A 21,643-nucleotide genomic window follows, 5' to 3' on the forward strand; every position below is an offset into this window, starting at 1 on the left:
GCTTCCTCTTGGAAATTGTAATGAATAAGGTTTTTAAATGTGTACACACTATGCACAGACAATAAAATCTGATAGCAATCTAACAGTCTGAATCCATCTCATGTCCTTTTTGGAGCAAAAAAGAGAGAAAGAAAAAAAGTCAGGCTGAGAGGTAGGGTAGGGGAATTGATAATACAAATTTGGTGATGAAAATGAGTTAAACTTCCATGTACCACATAATCTTGCAATGAATCGTTAGCAGTTGTTTTGTTTTTAAAGCTAGGTTTTAATTTATCGATTTCAATACGCTATAAATTATAAGGGCATGGTGAAGATTACATTTCTGTAACATGCAATCGTGCCGTATGCATACATTTCATACTTTTTGGGGGTACTATCCTCTTTTATAGCCTTCATCTCTTTACCTTTGTAATTCTACAGTTCAGGAGCTTTGTCCTTTCCTCCATTTTATGTTTTTTCTTCTCCTCCATTTTATGCTGTCTTTTCTTAAGTATCGTGTCTATATTTGACCATCACACCAAAAGATAGAGGAAGTCTTATTTTGTGAGTCCTCCTGCCTGTTGCCATGCCTTTCTTGTTTCTGGCAAAATGAAGATTACCAGACTTCTGTCAGCCGGAACTCTGAAGCTCAGATTTCAACAATCCAGTGTATTAATTTTTATGCCAAAGGATCAGGCCAGTGATACTCCTTCAGATCACACCCCAAAACTCTAAGCATTCATTCTTCACAGTATCATGAGGCCTAATACCGTACATACACAGTGTGCTAGAACTAAGGGCCTGATCCTGCAGCTGTTTTTCTTTTTACCTTAACCTGGGCATGACTGAGACCTAGGTGTACAAACACATGTTTTTACAACACAGTGACCAGACAACCCACGGTGCCAGGAAACCAAGGAGATAGGATCACCCAGTCAACCGTGCTCTGCATCCGTACTGAAGGAGACACACACGCTGCCAAGGGGGCAGCTGGGTTTGCAGAAAAGAACTATATTAGTATCACAAAAAGTAAAAAGGAAATAAAAATCCAGTGATGATCTCAAAAGCAGTGTGATTCAAATAAACATAAAATGTGACTTCATGAAGTTTAACCTTACCGTTCTTACTGCAACAAAACTTGAACTGGCCTCCAAAGCTGGACTGAGCTCTTAAGACAACTGATTGTAATTAGTGAGAGCTATGGATACAGATACAAAATTCCTAACAGCTTTTTGATTAAATCAGTGACCAGTCAATTACCATGAATAGTTCAGATGAAGTGAAATGTGTTTGTTGAAAGCCCTTTCCCAGTAAGAAGTGCAGTCCTCTGACAGCACTGTCAACCTGCAAATGGATTGCAGCACAGGTCAGCAGATGATCAAAAGAGTGGGGCTATATGCACTATTTTAAATTGAGTTACTCTGGAATATTATACTTTATAAGTACAGCTATCTGACCTGCTTTTATCAGCAACACTATTTAAGTAACATTAAAAATTTAGAGGGGGAAAATGCTCTGCTCTGTTTTTCTATTATTTGACATATATGGCAATAATTTGCAAAGTCAGTTGGTTTTGCCCTTCTTGTTGTCTGATATGTATCTGTAGCAGGAAAAAAAGGATTATCTTTTTGACATTATATAGATGTTATTTTAAAATCATGAATCTGTCAGAGGCCTTTCACTTTTGCTCATTTTTTTAGGCTGAGCAACTTTCAACATTGAATTTTCCTTTAAGAAAGGTTCAGCAGAAACGTTTGTTCAATAAAGAGGAACAGATTGCACAGTAATGTTCTTGTCCATTTGGAACAGCCATGAGCGAAGAAAAAGGTGGTATCTAAAGCATTTTGCATCCTTCAGCTCCAAAGGGTATATACATCATAATTCATGTGACATAGTAAGGCCTTTACCTGTGCTTTATTAGATCAGTCCTAATTTGGTCCTTAGCTAATATGAACACACACCATTTCATTGTTCACTTGTAAAATATTAACTTTTAAGATTTTTTTGTAGACTATGACAATGTTTCACTATGACAAAAAAGAAAAAGGTAACGCAACAGGTTAATGCCTCACATTAGGAATTTATTAGCTTAATGTGGAGCTGTTTTTAGATAGCATTTGTACATCTTTACTAAATCACCAGTGAAGGCTGTATTGTAAACCACTATTTTATGTATGTCAAAATATGCAAAGCCTTTAGCAAAATGCTACCGCAGTCTTAGTTACAAGATCATTTTGATTCTATGCTCGCATTTAAGACGGACGTAACCATAGATAAAAAAAATAAAATTTGGTTTGATATGCAGGTCTATAACCACACACGGGGCAAATGCCTTGTGACACATATCTAAGGTGGCTATCTCAGAAGCAAAATAACCTACAAGGAAAAGGGTTATGCTCTCTTTCTGACGTTCTAAGTTAGCAGGCGGCAGGTCTGCAGAAACTTACAGCTTGAATTTGTGGACTTTCACAGTTTCACACCGATATATGCAGGTTAAAGATGTGTTGAGATACAAGCGCTTTAGGGATTTAATGAGATATAAGCACTTTGAAGATTTATTAAGAACTGAAAGCACTGACGGGCTACATACGCCCCAAGCAACCGCCGCTGCGCCAGGCGCCGCATCCTGCCCCAAACCCGGTCAGAAACGGCATCAACTCCCGCCGCAAGCCCCACGGGCCGAGCAGCGGGGCGCGCCGCCACCCGCGCAGCAGTCACGCGTGGGCAGGACAGCGGCGTGACTCGGGGGAGCGGGGGGACGCGCCGCGCCCCGAGCTCCCCGCGGCCCCGCAGCGCCCGGCGAGCGGCGCCTCCTCCCGCCCCCTCCCGGCCGCCCCACGGCGGCGGCTCCGCCTCGTCGCGGCGATCAGCTGCGCGCGCGTCACGTGGGCGCGTGTCGAAGGTCACGGCGCCCACAATGGAGCTGTCGGCGTACGCGCAGGGCGGGTGGCGGCTGCTGGGCGACCCCCGCCGCTTCCCCCGCCGCCCTTACGCCGCTCTCCTCCGCGCCGCGTTCCGCAGCCTCCTCGATCACCCGCAGGCCGGGCTGGGTAAGGCGTGGGGAGCGCGGCGTGGGGGCGGTGCGGGCCGCGCCGCTCCGCGGGGCGCGCAGGCGGGCACCGTGCTCCGTCCCCCGGCGGGGGCACGCGGCTGTACACGCGTGTCCGCGCTGCAGGGGCCGGCGTCCGCCACCCTCCCTCGCCCCGCGCACACGGGGCGGCTCCCACCCGGAGCGTCGCCCGCGGGCGGCTCCAGGGTGCCACGGCGCGGGGTGTCACCGCTAATGCGCGGCCGCTGCGTTACGGCTGGAACCGGTCGGAAACAGGGGTGGGGGCGGCCCGCGACGGGGTCCCCCCACGATCGTGTCCGCGGGGCGGGGTGAGGAGGCGGGTTTCCTCGGCCGCCTCGCTGCGACCGCGGGTTTTTTCGCGTGTGGACGCTTGCAGCGGCAACCCCGGCGTGAGGGCATACGGCCGTGCAATTAATTTGGCGGTGTTAATGACCCCGCCGCCGCCCCGGCGCACGGAGGGAGCCGCCGGTGCCGGCCGGGGGCGACGGGCGGCCCCGGCTGCGCTCCTCGCCTTTGGCGACAGGCTTCTGAGAAGCGCGGACGGGGCTTGGGGAGGAAATTGAGGTTTTCTTTTTTTTTTTTTTTTTTTTTTTTTTTTTTTTTTCCCCTTGCTCCTGTTTTTTCAGGGGAAGGAGCTGCAGAGGCGGCGGGGCGATCGCCGGCGGCCAGCCCCGCCCGGTACGGCTGGCACCAGGCGCTGCCCCTGCCCCCGCGCACCCCGCCTGCTCGCTCCGTCCCCTCGCTCCGAGCCACCAAACGCCGTTCGTTTGGAAGCGTGCGTGGGAAAGGTGCCGTTCAAAGGGCGAGCAGCAGCTCTTGGTATCGGGTGCGGGCATGTGGCAAACAACGTGTGTGATCAGTAATTCATTCATTTTAGACGATCCAGACCTGAAAGATATTGACCCTACGGTATTAAAACATTGCCATGCTGCGGCCGCAACGTGTATTCTGGAGGCAGGAAAGCAGAAAGCCGACATATCTGCTATAAGGTATTAATACGTTGAAGCTACCCCATTTTTCTGGCGCTTGTTACTCTAAAGTGGGCTGCTGAGTTAACAGAAAATTAATAAATTCTTTCTCCCTGTAGCACGTGTCTAGAAGAATGTAAGCTGGATAAAGAGAGAATAGAACAATTTTGCACCGAATATCAGGTTCTTAAACCAATTTTAACATATTTATCTTTTCTTTCTCTCATAGGAATTTCTTGAACCTAGCAAATATTTTTTTCCTTTTTTTTCCCCTTTTTTTCTTTCTTTTCCCCAGAAAAACAAGGATGCATTGGAAATCCTATTGGGAAGGTAGGTCAATCAGTCAGCACAGATACATAGTTTCAATTACAAGTACTTTGAAACTGTCCTGGAAAACACCTATGCATACTTTAGGTGATTAAAGTTTAAAATGTTGTTCCATTAAAAAAAAAAAAGTAAATTTTTAACAAACTTTAGAAAACAGCTGTTGAAACTTTTCTTCTTCCTTTTGGAATTCTACTTTAAAGAAACTTTTTGAACTTTTCAAGAAACATGACAAGGATCATGAAAAAGTTATTTATTGATGGACAGCTTGTGTAAATGGCATTTTCTTTTAGCGTAGGGAACTTGTAACTGTTGTGTCTTTCAGCATAGGCAGATCTCCTCTCCATATAACTGATGTCTCTTGGCGCTTGGAATATCAGATCAAGGTAATTTTAGCACATCAAGGTGTTTCTTTAGTCTGTTTGGGTGCTGAGACTTGACTTTTTTTTACGCTCTTTGTTTTTAATTTAGAGCAATCAACTTCATAAAACTTACCAGCCTTCCTACTTGGTGACCTTAAACGTAGAGGTACTGTACTCCTGGCACCCTCAGAGGAAAAAATGCAATACCACAATTTTTTATATATATAAAACAGACGTTGTTTTGTTTTGTTTTTCTTCAGAATAATGATTCAGGATCACACCCAGATGTTAGTTTTAGTTGCACGATGGAGCAATTACAGGTACTTCTTTCCTTCATCATCATTTCTATGTTTGGCTCCAGTTGTGGATGTAAATGTTTTTAACAGCTTGCCAGTCAAAAAGAAATCATACATACTGTTATAGAAAATAAAAATCCAGGACTGGAAGGGTAGGGGAGAATCTTCTACAAAAATTATGAGTGTAGCTTTCCTGTCCTCTCAAATAAAGTTGCAAAGTAACTGATTTCAGTTGCATGGGGAGTGTTTTACATACATGCCTAAATATTTTATTTGTTTTCATAACTGTAATATATATACATACATATATGAGAAGAAATACATCATTTTTCTGAAACTCTGATTTCCCATGCTTTAGAGAAATTATTAAAGAAGCTGGTTCAATGATTTAAATGTGTCATGATTAAAAATAGAAAAGGATCTGACGGCTCTTCAGTGGTGTTAATGACATGTAAGAAATGTACTGAAACAAATGTTGATCTTTGTTTAGTGATTTAAATGTGTAACTGAACAATAGAGGTATTGTGATGCTTGGAAGTGACCAAACTCTGGAGGATTGGGAAGAGGGATTGGGGGGGGCGGGGGGGGGGCGGGAGGGGGAGGGAGAGAAAAAGCAAGATATTAAAACTTCAGGTTTATACCTCTGCTTTTGTAATGTGTGTCTGAAAAGTCATCCTTTTCTCACTAATGAGTGTATTTAATCAGTTTGCTGATTTAGTTAAATCTGACGCATTTTTGGCTGGAGAATGGTCCTGGTACAAAATTGCATTCAAAATGTTTTCAGTTTTAGAAATGTATATAGTACTTGAGAGCCTAGAGCAAATGTCCTCTTTGGCTATCCTAAGGGTACTGATAAGATCTACCTGTTAAGAATAATGATCTATTTTAGTAGATAATATGGTTTAAAGCTGTTTTCCTTCAGTTCCCACTTTTCTTACTACGTTGTAAAAATAGGGAGCTATTTAATTACTTGCTGGCATTGTTCATCAGTTGCAAACTTTCTTTGTGGTATAAGGTGCTGGTTTCCCTTGCCACTCTATAAAAAAAAAATTTATGTTCCTCTAGCTGACCTTTCAAAAAAAATGTTTATTCTAAGACAGTGTTTCATCTCTTAGGATTTAGTTGGAAAACTAAAAGATGCTGCAAAAAGTCTAGAAAGAGCGACTCAGATGTGATTGAAGGAAGGTGTCAGCCTGCTGAGCCCAAGTACTCTGATTCCTAAGAGTGTCTTCTAAATGACAAATAGCTTTCATCTCTTGATGCAAACTGTTCATTTTTATTGTTTTTCTTCTTCAAGTCCTTGGATGCGAAATAACTTTTTTCTGACCACACTTGGTATTCCTTGCTCATGTCATTTTTTTTTAATTAACTCTTGTTAAATATTTGCTGGACTGTCGTGTCTTCAAAGCATTCCTTTTATGTTATTCTGTGTATTTTTAGAGTTGTCACCGATTATTTTTCTCTGGGATCTAATAAAGTTTATGCACTCCTGTTCCGCAATTTCTACGGGTGAATTAGCTGTACCTAAAAGTAAGATGCTAAACGTTAGATCAGCGCTTGTGAGGCGAAAATCCCTTCCTCCCGTGCCGCGGCGCGTTTGCTAAATTGCCCACCGCGCTGCGGTATTTCGCTCCAGCTGCTCTCGCATCTCCGGTCGGAGTGAAGGTTGGTCCCCGGCACGGGCGGCAGGCTGCACCCCGGCTCTGCTCCGCGGGGCCGGCCGCCTACCGGGAAGCCGGCAGCCCGCGGGACCGAGCGGAGCCGGGCGGCGGCTCCCCCCGCGCGGTGCCGCCCCGCGCCCGGCGGCGGGGCTGCTGCCCTCCGCTCGCTGCGGGCCGCCCCGGCGCCGGCGGCCGTCGCGGAGCCCGTCGGCACCTGTCGGCGGGAGAGAGCGACCCCGCGGAGCAAGCGCGGCGGCGGCGGGGCCCGCGGCGCGGAACCGGGCTCTTCCCTCCCCGCTCCTCCGCGCCCGGGCGGCGGGCGGCGCGTTGCCTCCGGCAGCGAGCGGTCGCCCGCGAGGGTTTCCCCGCTTCCCTCCCGCCCGCTTCGGCGGCGGCAGCGCCTGGCGCTCCCCGTCCCCTCCGCGGGGCGGGGGACACCGCGGGCCCCCGCGACACCGGCACCCGCCGCCGCTCGGGGGGCGCCGGGGCCGGCGGCCGCTGCTCGGGGGCAGGAAAGCGTCGGCGCGGCCCTCGAGGGGACGCGTCGCCCTTCGACGCCGGCGGCCCCGCGCAGCCCCGGGCGGGCGCGGCGGGGCGGGGGGCGCGTCCCGCGGGCGGAGGGCAGCGCGCGAGAGGCGGCGGGGAGCGCGAGGCCACGGCGGGACGGGGCGCGCGGAGCGGCCGCGGGTGTCGGGGGCCGCGGGTGGGCGCGCGCAACAAGTGCCGCGCAGTGAGGCGAGAGCTGCGGGGAAGGGGGCCGGGCTGGCGCGGGGGGGGGGCGCGGGTGTGCGGGGGGGCGGGGGCTGCGGCGGGGGGAAGGATGGGGGGGGCAGCGCCGGGCGGGGCGGGGACCGCACCTCGCGGGGTGCTCGAGGGCGGGCGGTGTTCGGGGCGGGGGGGGGCGGGGGGGGGGGGGCGCGGGGCCCCGCGGGGAGCGGGGGCGAGGGCGGCCAGCGGAGGGGCCGAGCGGGAGCGGCGGCGCGGGCGAAGGCAGGAGGCATCGGGGCGCGGCGGGCGGGGGGAGGCGGGCGGGAGCCGCGGAGCGGGAGCGGGGCCGGGGGTCGGGGCGGGCGGCGCGGCGGGGAAAAGGAGGCATCGGCGGCGCGCGGGCGAGCGCGTGCAGGGCCGGGGGGAGGGGAGGGCGGGAGGGAGGGGAAGGGGCGGCGGGCGGGGGAGGGGAGGGCGGGAGGGGGAGGAGGCGGCCGGGTTGCGGGATTGGGTCACGGGGAGGCTGCCGGGCCCCGGCGGCAGCGCCGCTAATTCCCAGGCCGCCCTTAAGGAATGAGGCGCCCCACGTGACGCTGGCGGGGCGGGCGAACTCCGAGCCATTTTGGGGACGGTGTCAGTTTCCACTGTGTGCCTTCAGCGTTGCATTCTTCCCTCCTCCGCCCTCCTCCCGCCCGCCCGCCCGCCCGCCCTCCTTCCCTCCCCGGGTCCCCGCCACCAACTATGAAATAACAACAACAATAATACTCGTAATAATAACAATAATAATAAAAAAGGAACGCGAGCGAGGCCGCGAGGCGGAGCGGGGGGCAGAGGGAGAGACAATGGGCTGGTGGAGAGAGGACCCATCCGGACCGGGGAGACTTTGCGCTCCCAGCGCCTGAGCCGCCCGGGCGGCGAACTCGGCGGGAGAGCGAGGGAGCGAGAAGGGCCGGTGGACGCCAGGAGAGAACCCGGGTGTTTTGTAACTAAAATGAGCGGAGCGCAGCGGCGGCGGCGGCAATAAGCTTATTGCAATTGACAGCGTCTGCAGTTCATTTCAAGATGGCCGCTTGGCTCACATTCATTTTCTGCTGAACGACTTTTAACTTTCATTGTCTTTTTTGGCCGCTCCGATCATCACCCACCGGCTCCGTTTTCCGGGTACGTATGAAGCGAGGTGTCGCCTTACCAAGGGCGGGGGGCGAAGGGGGCTCGGCGGCGGTTTTCGGCCGGTTTGGGGGCTGCAAAGGGGAGCCTAGGTGTCCCCCGAGCTCTCCGTATGGGAAAAGCGCTGACAGGCTGCTCCAGCCACACACACACACATATAGACACGCAGCAGCAGCAGCAGCCTGTGCACTCGCTCGCGTTACGCACCCACATTTGCAAATTTTAGTTCCTTTCTTTCTCCAGACGCCCCCTAAAACCTTTCTGTGCACATGGCCCCCGAGGAGAATATTTATATTTCCAGACCCTGCTGCCAGCCCGGCCTGAGCGCCCTTTGTTTAAAGGCAGATTTTGATTAAACAGGGACGTTCGTGAAATCTGGAGCTGCCTGGGTCAAGTGATTTCAGTCCTCCCCGAAAGAAATGTGTCTGGGGGAGGTTAAAATGTCAGATAGCGCACCCATTTTATAGAGATAGAGCCAGCGGGGGGTAGCGATCCTCCTGGGGGGGTTGTTAGGGGTCGGGGCACCCAGCAGAAAATGTTATTAACTTAAGTTGGACAAGTACTTGTGTGAAATTGGATGGGTTGTAAGATGGCGGTTCCCAGTTGTTTCCAATGTCTCCTCTTACATTTCTGCTCTAAATGCTAAACTTTGGGGGTTTGTGCCTGCTGGGAGAGGAAGGGGGTGGCCATCGCCGAGGAATAACTTTTTTGGGGGGCCAGGGTAGCAGTTTGGCTGCGGTCTTGGGGAGCTGGGGAGTGCGGTTTGCTGGAGCCTTTGGAGCAAAGGTGATGTGTCTGTGGGACGCAGGGTTGTGGTGTTGGCTTTGGAGGGGTTTTTTCTAATTTATTTTCTATTATTTTTATTTATTTATTTATTTTTCTCCTGACCCCCGGAAGGGTAAATCCACATTAAATCCTTTGTCAGATCTTAAAGATAACACGAGTGGGCTCCTCGTGCTACTTATGGGCAGCACTGGAAAGTTGCTGGTGTGTGTTTTTGTAACTGTGTGGCCTTGGCAATATATAACGCGGGACGTTCCTCTGTGTTTGCTGTAAATATTTGCAAATAATCAGGTAAAAATAAGTAGAAAAATCGCGTCTCTACAAAAGTGAGGTAGTGAACTTTTCAGTGTCTAGAAACTTTGATTCACTCCTCCACTCTCCAGAAAAGTTGAGGAAAACCTGGGCATGTGTGCCCCATTGCAAGCTTGGCGTTAAAAGGATTTTTTTTTTTTTTTTTGCTTGGTCTGTAGTGGTCAGAGCAACTTATTTTATGGGACTGTCCCAAAGACCAGGGAGATTCTGCAAAGCCAGTCCAGTGAAACCACTTTGAGTGACTCTGCAGCGTGTCCTGGAAACTGAGACAAACTTGTGTTGCAGTTTGCCAGAGACATGAAGGCTTGACCTACCTGACCGCTTCGATAGCACGAAATTAACATTTTAGTGTATTCTGTAAGCAGACAGATCATGTCCTTCACTTAGTTCCAGTGAGGCGGTTTAAGGGACAGGGGTCCTTTTGCACTCAGTTGCCAATATTCAGGTCCTTCCTCGCTGCAGCGAGCTGGGCAGAGATATTTGAGCTCCGTGTGCCTTCTCTGAAAGAAGCACCGTCCCCTCCTTTGAAACATATGTGGCCATTCTTAAGCAAAAGAGTAATAACAGGCTCGATGGTAAAAGTGGCTCTGACTGATAAAGGGTGAAGATGTAGAATGATGGCTGCTTTATTCCTGATGAGAGAATTTTCCGAGAGGAGATGGGTGCAAAGTACACAAACCTACCCGAGCGATGCTTCTGGTTTTTATGTATGTATTTCTGTTAGAGACCTGTCGAGCAAGGTTTAATAGCTTATTGCCTTTATAGATTTTTAATAACATAGCTGATTCTTAGCAGGAGAATGCACTTCTGTTTTTCTTCATTTTGACATAACCCGTTTAAGGCCTCTAAATAATCAGTTGGCTGCCAGTGTTTACTTCTAGCGAGTATTATGTCCGTGTATTTTACGTTTAGTTGTTCCGTGTGTCAGTGTGTAAATATATATATTGTCATGGTTAAGAGGCTGTTTGTATTGACTGTGTGAAGTGTTGGTGTTTGCCATGCTCGCAGCACGAGCAGGAAAAAAAATCTGAGAGGGTTTCCCTCGTACCAAAATATGAAGCTCAGGCTGCTGTACTGAAACGTGCTGCATTCGTGTGCCATACCCGCAGGACAGACACGCGTGTGCGTGTGCCCGGCCGGGTGGCTTTTTGGGGAGAAGTCAGGCGCTTGGTTCAGCTCGCTGGAGAAAAACCACTGATTTCAAAGATAGTTCATAGCACGTTGAAAATGTGCTAACTTTGGGCGATAAATAATCCACGTTTAGGGGTTGCTTCGACAAAACGGGTTTCACGGTTGAATTTAATCCCCCTCCATTTAGGAAGGGGCTACGCCTGTGTGAAATAAACGCGTTAATGTCTTGAAAGGTTTGTCCCAGTCCGTCAGGGCTGGGAAGGAATTCTCGGTCAACCGGCTTGCGTGACCTCGGTCACTGCTGGGTTTTTTGGTTCAGATATTTCTGAATTATAAGGTAGTGATTCCAGCAAATAAAACACAGAACCGTGAAAGCAGCCTGCCCGTGTTTAAGTACCTAAAGGGACCCCAGAGTCTCCGGCTTCAGGGCGTTGGACTCCGCAGAGGAGTGCAGAAGCCCGAGCTCAGCCTTTTCTGGGAAAAGCAGACCCTCGGTATCAATTTAAAAGTAAGAAGCGGAGGGTCAGGGACCCTGGAAGCGACATTTAAGCCGCAGTACAACGCAATGGGAGTCTTGCTTTTTGCCGCACAGGGCTAGGAACAGCTTTGGGGACCTGGTCTGGCTGGGTGCTTCTTGCACTTTGCTTTTCTGTGTGCTGGCCGGCTGTGGTTTGATGCTGAGGGGTTTTATCGGCTGCTCACTCGAGGGTTCTCCTGCAGCAGCAAGAGAAGTTTCCTGGCTAGGGTCGCTCGTTGGCGCTGTGCACACTTCTTGAGGAATATTGTACCCCTGTCCTGGGCAATTTGGCTGAAATGCAAAGGTTTTAGGAAATAGGTTTGCTTGGTGTGTTGCTTTTTTTTTTTTTTTTTTTTTTTTTTTGATGCTGCCTTAACATCGAAGTTTGCGAGTGGCTGAGGAGAACCTCGCATCTTGAGACTGCTCCATCTCGCACGGTGCTGCAGTGAGAGGTGGCTGGCAAGCTCTGCCTCGGGGAGAGTGGGGACCAAGGGTGGGAGCTGGTGTGCTGGGAGCACTGACGTGGGGAAATGAATAGTTTGCATTGGAGTAACGTTGTTATCAGGATCTGGTTGACAGAAAATAATTTACTCTGCAACTGACGTAGCTGTCAGGGTTTTTTCCCCCGACGTAGTTTACCTCTTATTCCCTCTCATTTTAAATCGTACGTGTGCATCAAACGTTGGTGCCAGTGCATCCGATGGGGGTTACGGGTTTCAGACTGTGAAAATGACATTTGTTTTTCACTCTTGTCACTGCATTGTGTTGACAAGGTGTTGATTTAGCTTTAGGAATGATCTGGTCACATGGTCCTTCGCATGTTGTCACTAATGTACCGTTTAAAGTCGGTCTGGACTTCCCCCCACCCACCCCCACCCCTACCTTGGTATGCTTTATTGCTGAAAAGGGGGTTTGTTTAAGGATCCGGAGACTTGTTTTCTCCCGTCCAACCACCTTACCATGGTGCTGCCAGTCTTTTTCCACCTCTTGCAAAACTTTGCACCGCGCTCGCTTCGTCCGCGGGAGGCTTTTCAAACGAGAGTCAAAAGGGGAGGGGGGGGAGAAAGAGAGAGAGAGAGAGGAGCTGGAGCGGGGGAAGGAGAGAAAGGAGGAAAGGGGAGAAGGGGGAGCGGGGAGGCTGGCGGCGCGGAGCTGGGGCTCGGCACCCCGCCGGCGGCGCGGGGGGCTCGGTCCCCGGGAGCGCGGCGCGGCGGAGGGCGGGAGAGAGCGGAGGGGGAGAGGAGCGATCTCAGACAGCTCCTCGCACCGAGTCGACGTGGAGAGAGGCCCCTGAGAGGATCCGAAATGGCCGAGGCTCGGGAGGAGCCTCTGGCGCTCGGCTCCGCCGGGCTGAGACCCCAAAGCCCGGCTCAGCTCCGGGCCCGCGGCCGCCCCCGCCGCCCGGGCAGCCCCGTACCGCGCCCCGGCACCCCCCGGGCTGCGGCACCCTGACCCCCCCCGGGCCACCCCCCGCACCTCCCGCCCTCCCCCTCCCCTCCCCTCGCAGCCGGGCTCCCAGACCCCCGCGGGCTTCTCGGCTCCTCCACCCCCTCCGCCAGCCCCCGGGCCCCGCGTCCCACCCCCTGGCCCGGCTCGGCTCGGCCCGGCCCGCCCCCCCCCCGGCCGCCCCCCCGCCCAGCTCTCGTGTGTTCCCAGCGGTGGCAGGATGCCAAGTGTAAGTGTAAGTTGCTATAGCAACCCCCTCGGAGAGCGGAGCAGATCCGGATCGGCACCGAGCAGCAGCGGCAGCCGCCCGGACCCCCCTCGCGGGCCGGCCCCGCCGCCCCGGTGCCCGGCCCCGCTCGGAGGTGCGTGTGTCCCCCCCCCCACCCCCGTCCCTCCCCCCCGCCGCCCCTCCCCGCTCTCCGGAAATGCCAGGGCAGCCGCACCGGGAGGCGCTGGTTCCCCTTTGTGCTGCTCGCCGGCAGCCCGGTGCCCGGCCGTCCCCCCCCTCCCCGGAGCTACCCGCCGCATCGCCGCCGAGCCGCCCGGGGAGCGCGAGCCGGCCGGTGCCCCGCCGCGCCGTAGGGAAAGCCCGTGCCCGCCGGGGAGCGGCGCGGTGGGTGCCGCGGAGCGACCGCGCCTCCGCGGGGCTGCGCCCAGGCCGGCCCGGGGCGGTGCGGAGCGGTGCGGGGCCGCCCGCCGGCCTCGGGACCGGCCTCCGCCCGCCGCCCGGCCCCGCGCCGCCGCCGCCTCCCGCGCTTGATCTGCCCGGGCGCCGGGGGATGCGGCCGCACGGGGGGAAAGCGACGCGCCGGGGCTCGGCACCTGGGACGCCGCCGCGCTCGTCCCCGCTGATCGGCCCTCTGTGTGTGTGTGTGTCTTCCAGGGCCGCCACTCGCCACGCCAAAATGCACCGAACGACCAGAATCAAAATCACCGAGCTAAACCCCCATCTCATGTGCGTGCTCTGCGGCGGGTACTTCATCGATGCAACAACCATCATAGAATGCCTCCACTCCTGTAAGTACGACCGGGCGCTCCGCGTTGTTCCCCCGCCGCTTCCCACCTTTCCCGGCATCCCAGGAACACACACAACACTAAAGACCCCCCAGCCCAAGCCCCCCAAGGTGCCCGGCACCGCCGCCCCTTTGGCTCCCCGACGGGCTGGGAAATAGGTGGTCTGGCCGCGACGCAGTTTTTCTGACGGCGGCCCTGCGGTCTTTGTTAAAGTAATAATCTATATACTCTAAGCGTCCCCTTTTCATGGTAATTGCAGCTTATTTGGCTATTTGTTTAGCTTAAGCAGCGCACTGCTGACAATGGACGATTTGCTCAAGCTTGCATAGTTTAGAAAATCGCACCTCTGTCTGTGCATATCTGAGCGTCACCTACGACCATCAGTAAAAGGCTTTCCATCAGTAAAAGGCTTTCGTGTTTGACTTACAGTCTGTAAGACCTGTATCGTGCGTTACTTGGAGACCAGCAAGTATTGTCCTATCTGTGATGTCCAAGTTCACAAAACTCGACCGCTTTTGAATATAAGGTAGGAGAAAGATGCAGTGCGCACCCTGTGCCTCTTACTTTACTTTTTATGGGGAGACGAGCAGTAGTTGGTCGATGTTATCTCTTCATCTGTGATTTAAATCTGAAAGGGCTTGTCAATTTACAAGCCAACTCGTGTAGTATGCTCTCTCTTTGGAGTTTTGTCATTGATTGAAATTGAAGATTTCTCTGGATGCGAGACAGAAAGTTTTTGTTGATCTGTTTTTGCATACGCCACCCATTGATGCAGTGCCTCCTCACTCTCCCCCATTCTCATGTGTACCATCCCGACAGTTTTTAGTTTCTGTATCTTTGAGAAATGCCTCACTCCAGCCATAGCTTCCAGTCATGGAAACTCTTGCTGAAACTTTCCAAGCTCAGGGGCAAAAGCCTTTAAAGCATGCTGCTTCTTTCAGAAATGTTTTTCTTTCAGTATTACGTTTTGCCGTCTTTATTTTCTTTATTATTGTCTTTATTTATTTAAAAACATACAGGTTTTAAGGGCTTCCTTCAGTCCAAGCTAGTTCTTTTTCAGTTGTGGTGGCACAGATGACTTTTGTTTTATAGCAGTATTTAGAACACTGTCGGTTTGATTACAAGGTCTTGTAAGTTAACTTTTTATGACTAGGCTCCCACTTTGTAGAAGATGTCTCATTGTTGTGAAAGATTATAAATGGGGGGCTGCTGCTTGGATTAAAATATCGCTTCATATGCTTAATTTTATGTTTTGGGGTTGTTCTTTTTTTCAGGTCAGATAAAACTCTCCAAGATATTGTATACAAGCTAGTACCAGGCCTTTTCAAAAGTAAGTAGTTAAACTGGATTTTTTCTTCAGAGCAGAAAAACAAAACCAGAGCTGCTATCAGTACCGGGAGCTACAGAGTAAATACTAAAATAAAAATATGTGCTTTTCCATCTAGATGAAATGAAAAGAAGAAGGGATTTTTATGCTGCTCATCCATCAGCTGATGGTAAAAGCTTCTCGTTCACAATTTTAATGAATGTAGCGTTGACCTAGATGCATTGCTGTTTCCTTTTTAACTTACAAATCGTGTATTACCATGACAGAATTTTAAGAAGTAAATTCAGCCTAATAAAAGTTTACTGTTTTAGCAGTTAGGGAGCTTTAATTAATAATCTTACTATGGAGATTTTTTTTTCTTGTTACTGAGAATTGCCATTCTTCCTGATTTGAATTTCAAAATGTAAATTATTGTGGAAATTTCTGCGCAGCTGCCAATGGCTCTAATGAAGACAGGGGAGAAGTGGCTGACGAAGACAAAAGAATTATAACAGACGACGAGATAATAAGCTTATCCATTGAATTCTTTGACCAGAATAGGCAAGTTCCAGAATGGCAATATTTTATGTTTACCTGACTGTTGGCAGCTATATTTATTATTTGTTGTAATTGTTTCATTTCTTCTCGCAGACTGGAACGAAAAGGAAATAAGGAGAAAGAAAAATCAAAGGAAGAGGTAAATAACTTTCCTTTACTCCAGGGGAAATGTAACACACACAAGCATCTTCGGGGCAGGTTTGTAGCTGAGAAAAATGCATAGGTATATGTATCTAGAACAAAAGAAGCATATCTCCTATTGTGGTGCTAGGTACAAAAGAGGTAAAACATCACCATACAGCTGTATATGTAAGCAACTTTTTAAAATAAAAAAAAATACCTGTAGTATTACTTTTAAAGCAGAAGCTGATATTTTGTCAAATTCTGCTGTAAATTTATATTTTAATAAATTATTTATTATTGAATATAAAAAGACCCTATGTAATGCATATATATCCTAAAAAGGGGATTTTGTATGAGATACAAATCTTTACATATGAAATTCGCTGCTTTTTTATTACTTTCTCTGGAACTGTAATTTAGCTCTTATTTCTGTTGTTCCTTCTAAGGCAGCAGAAATTGTTGTATCATAATTCATAATCTAACAAGGTCCCTTTTTTTTTTTTTTTAATGACATAAAATGTTAGAATACAAGTTTGGTGGGAGTAATTGCTTGTTCTCAGTAGACTGATTTTCTTTACTATGCCATCAGGTGAATGACAAAAGATACTTACGCTGCCCAGCAGCAATGACAGTGATGCACCTAAGAAAGTTCCTGCGGAGTAAAATGGATATACCCAACACTTTCCAGGTACGTATGGGGAAAGAGTGTTGTATTGTTGGTTTGTTTTTTTTTTTAAATCAGTCTTGCTATTCTGAGCCTGCTACTGCTGGTTAGCACTTAGTTTCTCATTACAGCCAGTTTCAGCAAGTGCCAACTACCAAGTATTTCTGGTGTGTGCAATATGTTGATGGGATTATGAACATTATTTTAAAAATATCTATCAGGAGAGTTTGGTGACATTCTGTAATTTTTTCAATGCTGTAAATACCAAAGTATTGAGAAACTGCTCCTTAATGTATTTAAAACATATCTAATAGATATGAAAAGTCCATGTCCCCTGCTGGGTTTGGTATAGCATTTTTTCAGTTTTCTGATACATATGGCAGTGGGGTTACTTTCCCCCCTAGAGCAGTCATACGCTAGGGGTAAATACCTGGATGCTCCTTAATGCAAGGGTTTCTCTCGGACAGATTGATGTGATGTACGAAGAGGAGCCTCTGAAGGACTACTACACCCTAATGGATATTGCCTACATCTATACCTGGAGGCGGGTGAGTATCTCCAGCATGCCTCCTCCCAGGGCAGGGTGGGGGGTGCAGGTGCGGGTTGTGGCCCGGGGAGGGTCCTTACCAGGGTTTTGCCTTTGCCTTGCAGAACGGGCCTCTCCCCTTGAAATACCGGGTCCGACCTACATGCAAGAGAATGAAGATCAGTCACCAGAGGGAAGGCTTGAATAATAGCGGGGAGCTGGAAAGTGACTCTGGGAGCGACAAGGCGAGCAGCCCAGCAGGAGGCATCCCCTCCACCTCCTCCTGTTTGCCCAGCCCCAGCACGCCGGTCCAGTCTCCACACCCCCAGTTCCCCCACATCTCCAGCACCATGAACGGCACCAGCAGCAGCCCCAGCAGTAACCACCAGTCCTCCTTTACCAACAGAGCACGGAAAACGTCGATAAATGGCTCTTCGGCCACTTCATCTGGTTGACGTGCCAACCAGGCTATCACCCCCTGCCCTCCCCGCCCCTCCTTTATATAGATCTCTCCATGCCATTACAGCTTTATAGATGCTAATCCATGTGACTATCGTCCAAATTGCTTTCTTTTGTAGTGACACTGAACTTGGCTATAAAAGGCGGACTAGGTGACATTCAGGATGGACGTTAATGGAAACGCAAGATTGAAATGTAAATTGTTTTCAGAGGACTGGGAAGCAAACAAAAGTTACACCTTCACCTGTTCTGAGTGATGCGGAGTTGTTTCCGTCCCCATCATCTGGACTCGGGAGTCTCCAGAAGTTGATACAAATCCCGGGAAGTAGTTTGTTAATCCAGACTAACTCCTCCATTGCATTCTCTTCGATTGTTATTGTTCTTATGCTGTTTTGTGAACCTGTAGAAAGCAAGTGCTTTTTCATCTTGAAATCCAACAAAACGGAAAGAATATGCATAGAATAATGCATATATGTAGCCATGTCACTGTGAATAACAATTTTTGCGTATTAGCCATTTTGATTCTTATGTTGCATCTTTTACTTCTCTGTTGCTGCGCAGAACCGATCAAAAGAAAAGTAAACTTCAGTTTTACAATCTGTATGCCTAAAAGCGGGTATTACCGTTTTATTTACTGACTTGTTTAAATGATTCGCTTTTGTAAGAATCAGATGGCATTATGCTTATTGTACAATGCCATATTGGTATATGACATAACAGGAAACAGTATTGTATGATATATTTATAAATACTATAAAGAAAATATTGTGTTTCATGCACTCATAATATGGTTGTTAAATTTCTAAACTGGTTCGACCCTTGCAGATGCCGCCTGTTTGAGCTTTGCTCATACTGCAAGAAACACTTTGCGTGTGAGAGCTACAGTATTGGGAAAGTACATTCAAGTCTTTCATAACCTGGAGGCAATTGGCAATCTTAAAAGGATTTGACTGGCTTTGTCTTTTTTTCCAAGTGTTATATTTTTACTTTACCAAATGTTGAAGTGATGCAGTGAAGAAGAAGAAAAAAAAAAAAAAAAAAAAAAAAAGCTAAGGGACATGGAAGTCTTTGACCTGTTTGATTACCTTTTTATTATTTGGTGTGGTGGGACTGTGTTTTTAAAAGCACATGGAATCATTATAGAAGCCATAAACTATTTGGTATAAATTTTAAGGAACCAGCAAGTTGCTGGATGAAGGCATTTTATCTAAATTTGTTTTAATATATATGTATATGGTACAGTACTAACTTCATTAAAATTTAACAGGTACTTTAATATTTCCAATGAATTGTGGAGAATGCCTCCTCTTTAATGGCCTGCAAAATAGGTGCATTTTATTTGAGGCTTCTAAGGGTATTTTTTGGGGGGGTAGAAAGAACTTTTCCACCATAAAATATGAACAGCCGAGAACACTTTTCAGTTTGTGCTTTGCTTTGGTCGAACTTTGTGTGTGTTCATCACCCATCAGTTATACATTTGTGAGGGTGTTTATTCTATATGGATATTGTTTCATGTTTGTACGGGAAAATTGTAGTTAAACATTTCATTGTCTCCAGTCTGCAAAAGAAGCACAATTCTTATTGCTTTGTCTTGCTTATAGTCATTAAATCATTACTTTTGCATATAAATTGCTGTTATTTGTCCTGCTTGTTTTTATAGACCAGGTGATTGCAAATCCTCCACAAGGTTATTGCTTATTGATGTATAATGTCTTGTTAAACAAGAGTTGATATTTTTTCCTGTAGTAAACATGTACAGTTCAATTTCAACAGTAAAAACTTCAGTTTTATATACACGAATAACTTTCATTTATAGCTGATCAAAGAAATAAACAAATAAAAGGGATAATTCATTGAAAAATAGCAAATGACCTCTGTTGATAATGTGGTGTTGAAGGACAAGCATCTTGTTCTCATTGGAAGTCTTTCTGGATATATGAAAGATTTTAGTGAAAAAAAAAAACAGTAGAGTCCTGAAACAACAACAACAGAAAATGCCTAGAAATTGCAGTGATTTGTTTTGGTTGCCTGCCTCAAAAACATTTGCTGTTCTTTATTTGTTCCCGAATTATTCTTGAAAATAAGCAAATGGTGTATTCTCACATCCCAGGCAGCCACAAGTTTTACCTCCAATCTGTCCAGACCTAACTCCTGATAAACTGTGCTGGCTGGGGAGGGAGGAACATGATTTTTGTGATGGCGAGTGCCAGATTCTGCCTGTACTGCGCTGGATTGCTTTTTAAAGCCTCGGTGGAACTATGTTTTAATGTGAAGATACCTCTCCGTGTGCCTGAGTGACTATCTTGGCATAGTTCCCTCAACTATATGAGTTAATCGCACTGTACTGGTTGAATTAATTCATCCAAAGACCAGCCCTGAACCTGCAGCAGAGGCTTGTATGTTAGCACACTGGCCAAACTGCCCCTGTTTATGCTGGAAGTAGCTGATAATCACAACTTTTAGCATCAAACCGGAACTATTCTCGGTCTTTATGGAGTGTCCGTGAAGTCTAAAGCAATGAAACAAGAGCTGGACAATTCCCTTCGAGGTTTACTAAGCTCTTGCAGTACTTTCGACATCTTCCAGTTTGACATCTCCCGTCTGAAAAAGAACAAACGTTTTCAGTAGCTCTCTTGCTGAGCTGCAGAAGCCGCCGAGGATGTTTGAGCTGCCATGTGAAACTTTTGTTTTGCTGCTGGCCCTAGGCAGATGGCACTGCGATGCGTATATATTGCTAAGCACAACTGGGAGGACGATCAAAGATAGCATCTTGATGTTCTGCTTGCGAAGCTGCTGTGTCAGCCTCACCGGTTTTCTTTGCAGCTACATAGCGAATGAGTTTCCTTACGGATGTACGTGAATCCTCCCTGTTTGGAAAGAAATCTCAGCTCGGTATATGCAAGAAGACTCTTACAATTATGCGACGTTGCATTTATATAGATCGAGGGATAAAGCTGAGGTCTGCTGCGTTTTTCTGAGCTTGTTCAACAAGCAATCTGAGCAAAGACGGAGGCACGGGGAGGGGGTCTGCGCCTGATGGAAAATGATGTTTTTCAGTCCTCGTCCGACCGAATTTTCCTCCCTGGTTCAGCTGCCTGCGGCTCCGAGCGGCGCTTCTGTGCCCGGCCGGGGCAGGGCATAGGCGGCCGCCGCCCAGCCCGGGGAGGGCGAGGGAGCGTGCGGAGCTCCGCAAGCTTCTGGGCAAAACAGGCAGGGATAGGGAGAAGAAATGCTGAAATGTACAACAAGAGAAAGGGAAGGAGCATGACGAGCTTGCTAAGTCGAGCTGTTCGTCCCCCAGCACCGAGCACTGCTCACAAACTGCGCCGCTGCCGCTCGGCAGGCCGGTGCCGGCGGGCGGCCACCGCCGAGAAGCTCCGGTAAGCCCGTGGGCAGGGGCAGCGCACCAGGCGGCACCGGGGGGGCTGCTGGGAACTCCACCCGAACGCCACATTCTCCGATTTTCTGATAATGGACGGGGGCGCTGAAACCCGAAGGCGAAGGCAGAGCAAGCGGCAGGCGTCCTTCCAGCCCAAGCGATGCTTTTGGTCCTTTTCCCCCCGCGGCTGCCGAGGACGTTCCGCCTGTCACCCCCCTCCGCCGTACGGCTGCCCAGGGATTAACTCGTTTCTCAAGGCGCGGAGAAAGCAAGTCCCCCCGGTGCGGGAACCGGGGTGAACCCCCCCCCCAGCCTTCCACCCCCGCCGCCCCTGCGCCTCGCCGCCGCCCCGCCCCGCATGTCCCCTCGCCCCGGTGGCAGGGAGCTGCTCTCCTGCCTTCCGAACATCACTCCTGGACTGTTCATCGCTCACCGCGCAGGAACTCCTGCAGTTCCGATCTTTGCCACCAAACCGGTTCACGAGGATCGGGCAGGCTCGCCCCGCCTGGCTCCGGTTCCCGGCCCGGCGCGGGGCAGCGGCGGCCCCCGCCGCCAGGTACGGCCGCGGGAGGCGGGTGGCGGCTGCCCCGGCCGGCACCTTGCGCCCTCCCCGTTTCGATACGGTGACATTCGGAGACAATGTTTACTCGGAGAAGTGTTTCCTGTTTCCGCTGTTAATTTTTAACGTTCTTGCTTCTACTCCTGCGTACTTGAAACGGATTTCCTTTATTTTACTCTAAACAGTTTCTTTTTCATGTTTTCTGCCTGTCTGTTACCGGGAGGACGCCGGGAGAAGGACCGGCTCCGCCGTCTGAGAGCCGTGGGTCTCCGCTCCCCGCGGTTCCAAGCCGTTGCCCCGCTCCGAGAGCTGCAAGCCGCCGTCGCTTTGT

The 21,643-nt window shown here is 49.6% G+C and overlaps 1 protein-coding gene and 1 long non-coding RNA gene across 4 annotated transcripts; one reads left to right on the top strand and one right to left on the bottom strand.

Annotated features, from left to right (window-relative positions):
• The first annotated feature begins 2,860 nt into the window (after positions 1-2,860).
• On the top strand, positions 2,861-19,003 carry BMI1 (BMI1 proto-oncogene, polycomb ring finger). Of its 3 annotated transcripts, XM_056336819.1 has the most exons (14): positions 2,861-3,029; positions 3,927-4,038; positions 4,137-4,200; positions 4,313-4,347; positions 4,964-5,032; positions 13,620-13,741; positions 14,168-14,264; positions 15,013-15,068; positions 15,184-15,234; positions 15,497-15,605; positions 15,696-15,741; positions 16,315-16,413; positions 16,857-16,937; positions 17,041-19,003. In XM_056336819.1, the coding sequence occupies exons 1-14, from the start codon at positions 2,897-2,899 to the stop codon at positions 17,368-17,370; spliced, it is 1,404 nt and encodes a 467-aa protein (XP_056192794.1). In that variant the 5' UTR covers positions 2,861-2,896; the 3' UTR covers positions 17,371-19,003. The 3 variants fall into 3 exon arrangements, with proteins under 3 accessions (XP_056192794.1, XP_056192793.1, XP_056192792.1); XM_056336817.1 differs by lacking the exons at positions 2,861-3,029; positions 3,927-4,038; positions 4,137-4,200; positions 4,313-4,347; positions 4,964-5,032 and adding an exon at positions 8,046-8,529 and having other exon boundaries at positions 13,608-13,741; XM_056336818.1 differs by lacking the exons at positions 13,620-13,741; positions 14,168-14,264; positions 15,013-15,068; ... (4 more) ...; positions 16,857-16,937; positions 17,041-19,003 and adding exons at positions 4,667-4,727; positions 4,813-4,869; positions 6,115-6,494 and having other exon boundaries at positions 4,964-5,023.
• On the bottom strand, positions 15,736-21,027 carry LOC130148348 (uncharacterized). The gene is made up of 4 exons (XR_008821537.1): positions 20,289-21,027; positions 17,619-17,774; positions 17,017-17,074; positions 15,736-15,835 (listed from the first exon to the last, which is right to left on the bottom strand). It is a non-coding gene; the product is annotated as an uncharacterized LOC130148348 (long non-coding RNA).
• Positions 21,028-21,643: the final 616 nt, after the last annotated feature.

This window comes from Falco biarmicus, chromosome 4, assembly GCF_023638135.1.
Source record: "Falco biarmicus isolate bFalBia1 chromosome 4, bFalBia1.pri, whole genome shotgun sequence".
Classification (NCBI taxonomy): Eukaryota; Metazoa; Chordata; class Aves; order Falconiformes; family Falconidae; genus Falco; species Falco biarmicus.

Excerpts from the sequence above, each read along its gene's own strand:
- BMI1 (XM_056336819.1), top strand. The coding sequence starts at position 2,897 with ATGGAGCTGTCGGCGTACGCGCAGGGCGGGTGGCGGCTGCTGGGCGAC. Across the intron at positions 15,606-15,695 it reads GAATTCTTTGACCAGAATAG|ACTGGAACGAAAAGGAAATA; the intron begins GCAAGTTCCAGA and ends TTCTTCTCGCAG. Across the intron at positions 16,414-16,856 it reads ATATACCCAACACTTTCCAG|ATTGATGTGATGTACGAAGA; the intron begins GTACGTATGGGG and ends TCTCTCGGACAG.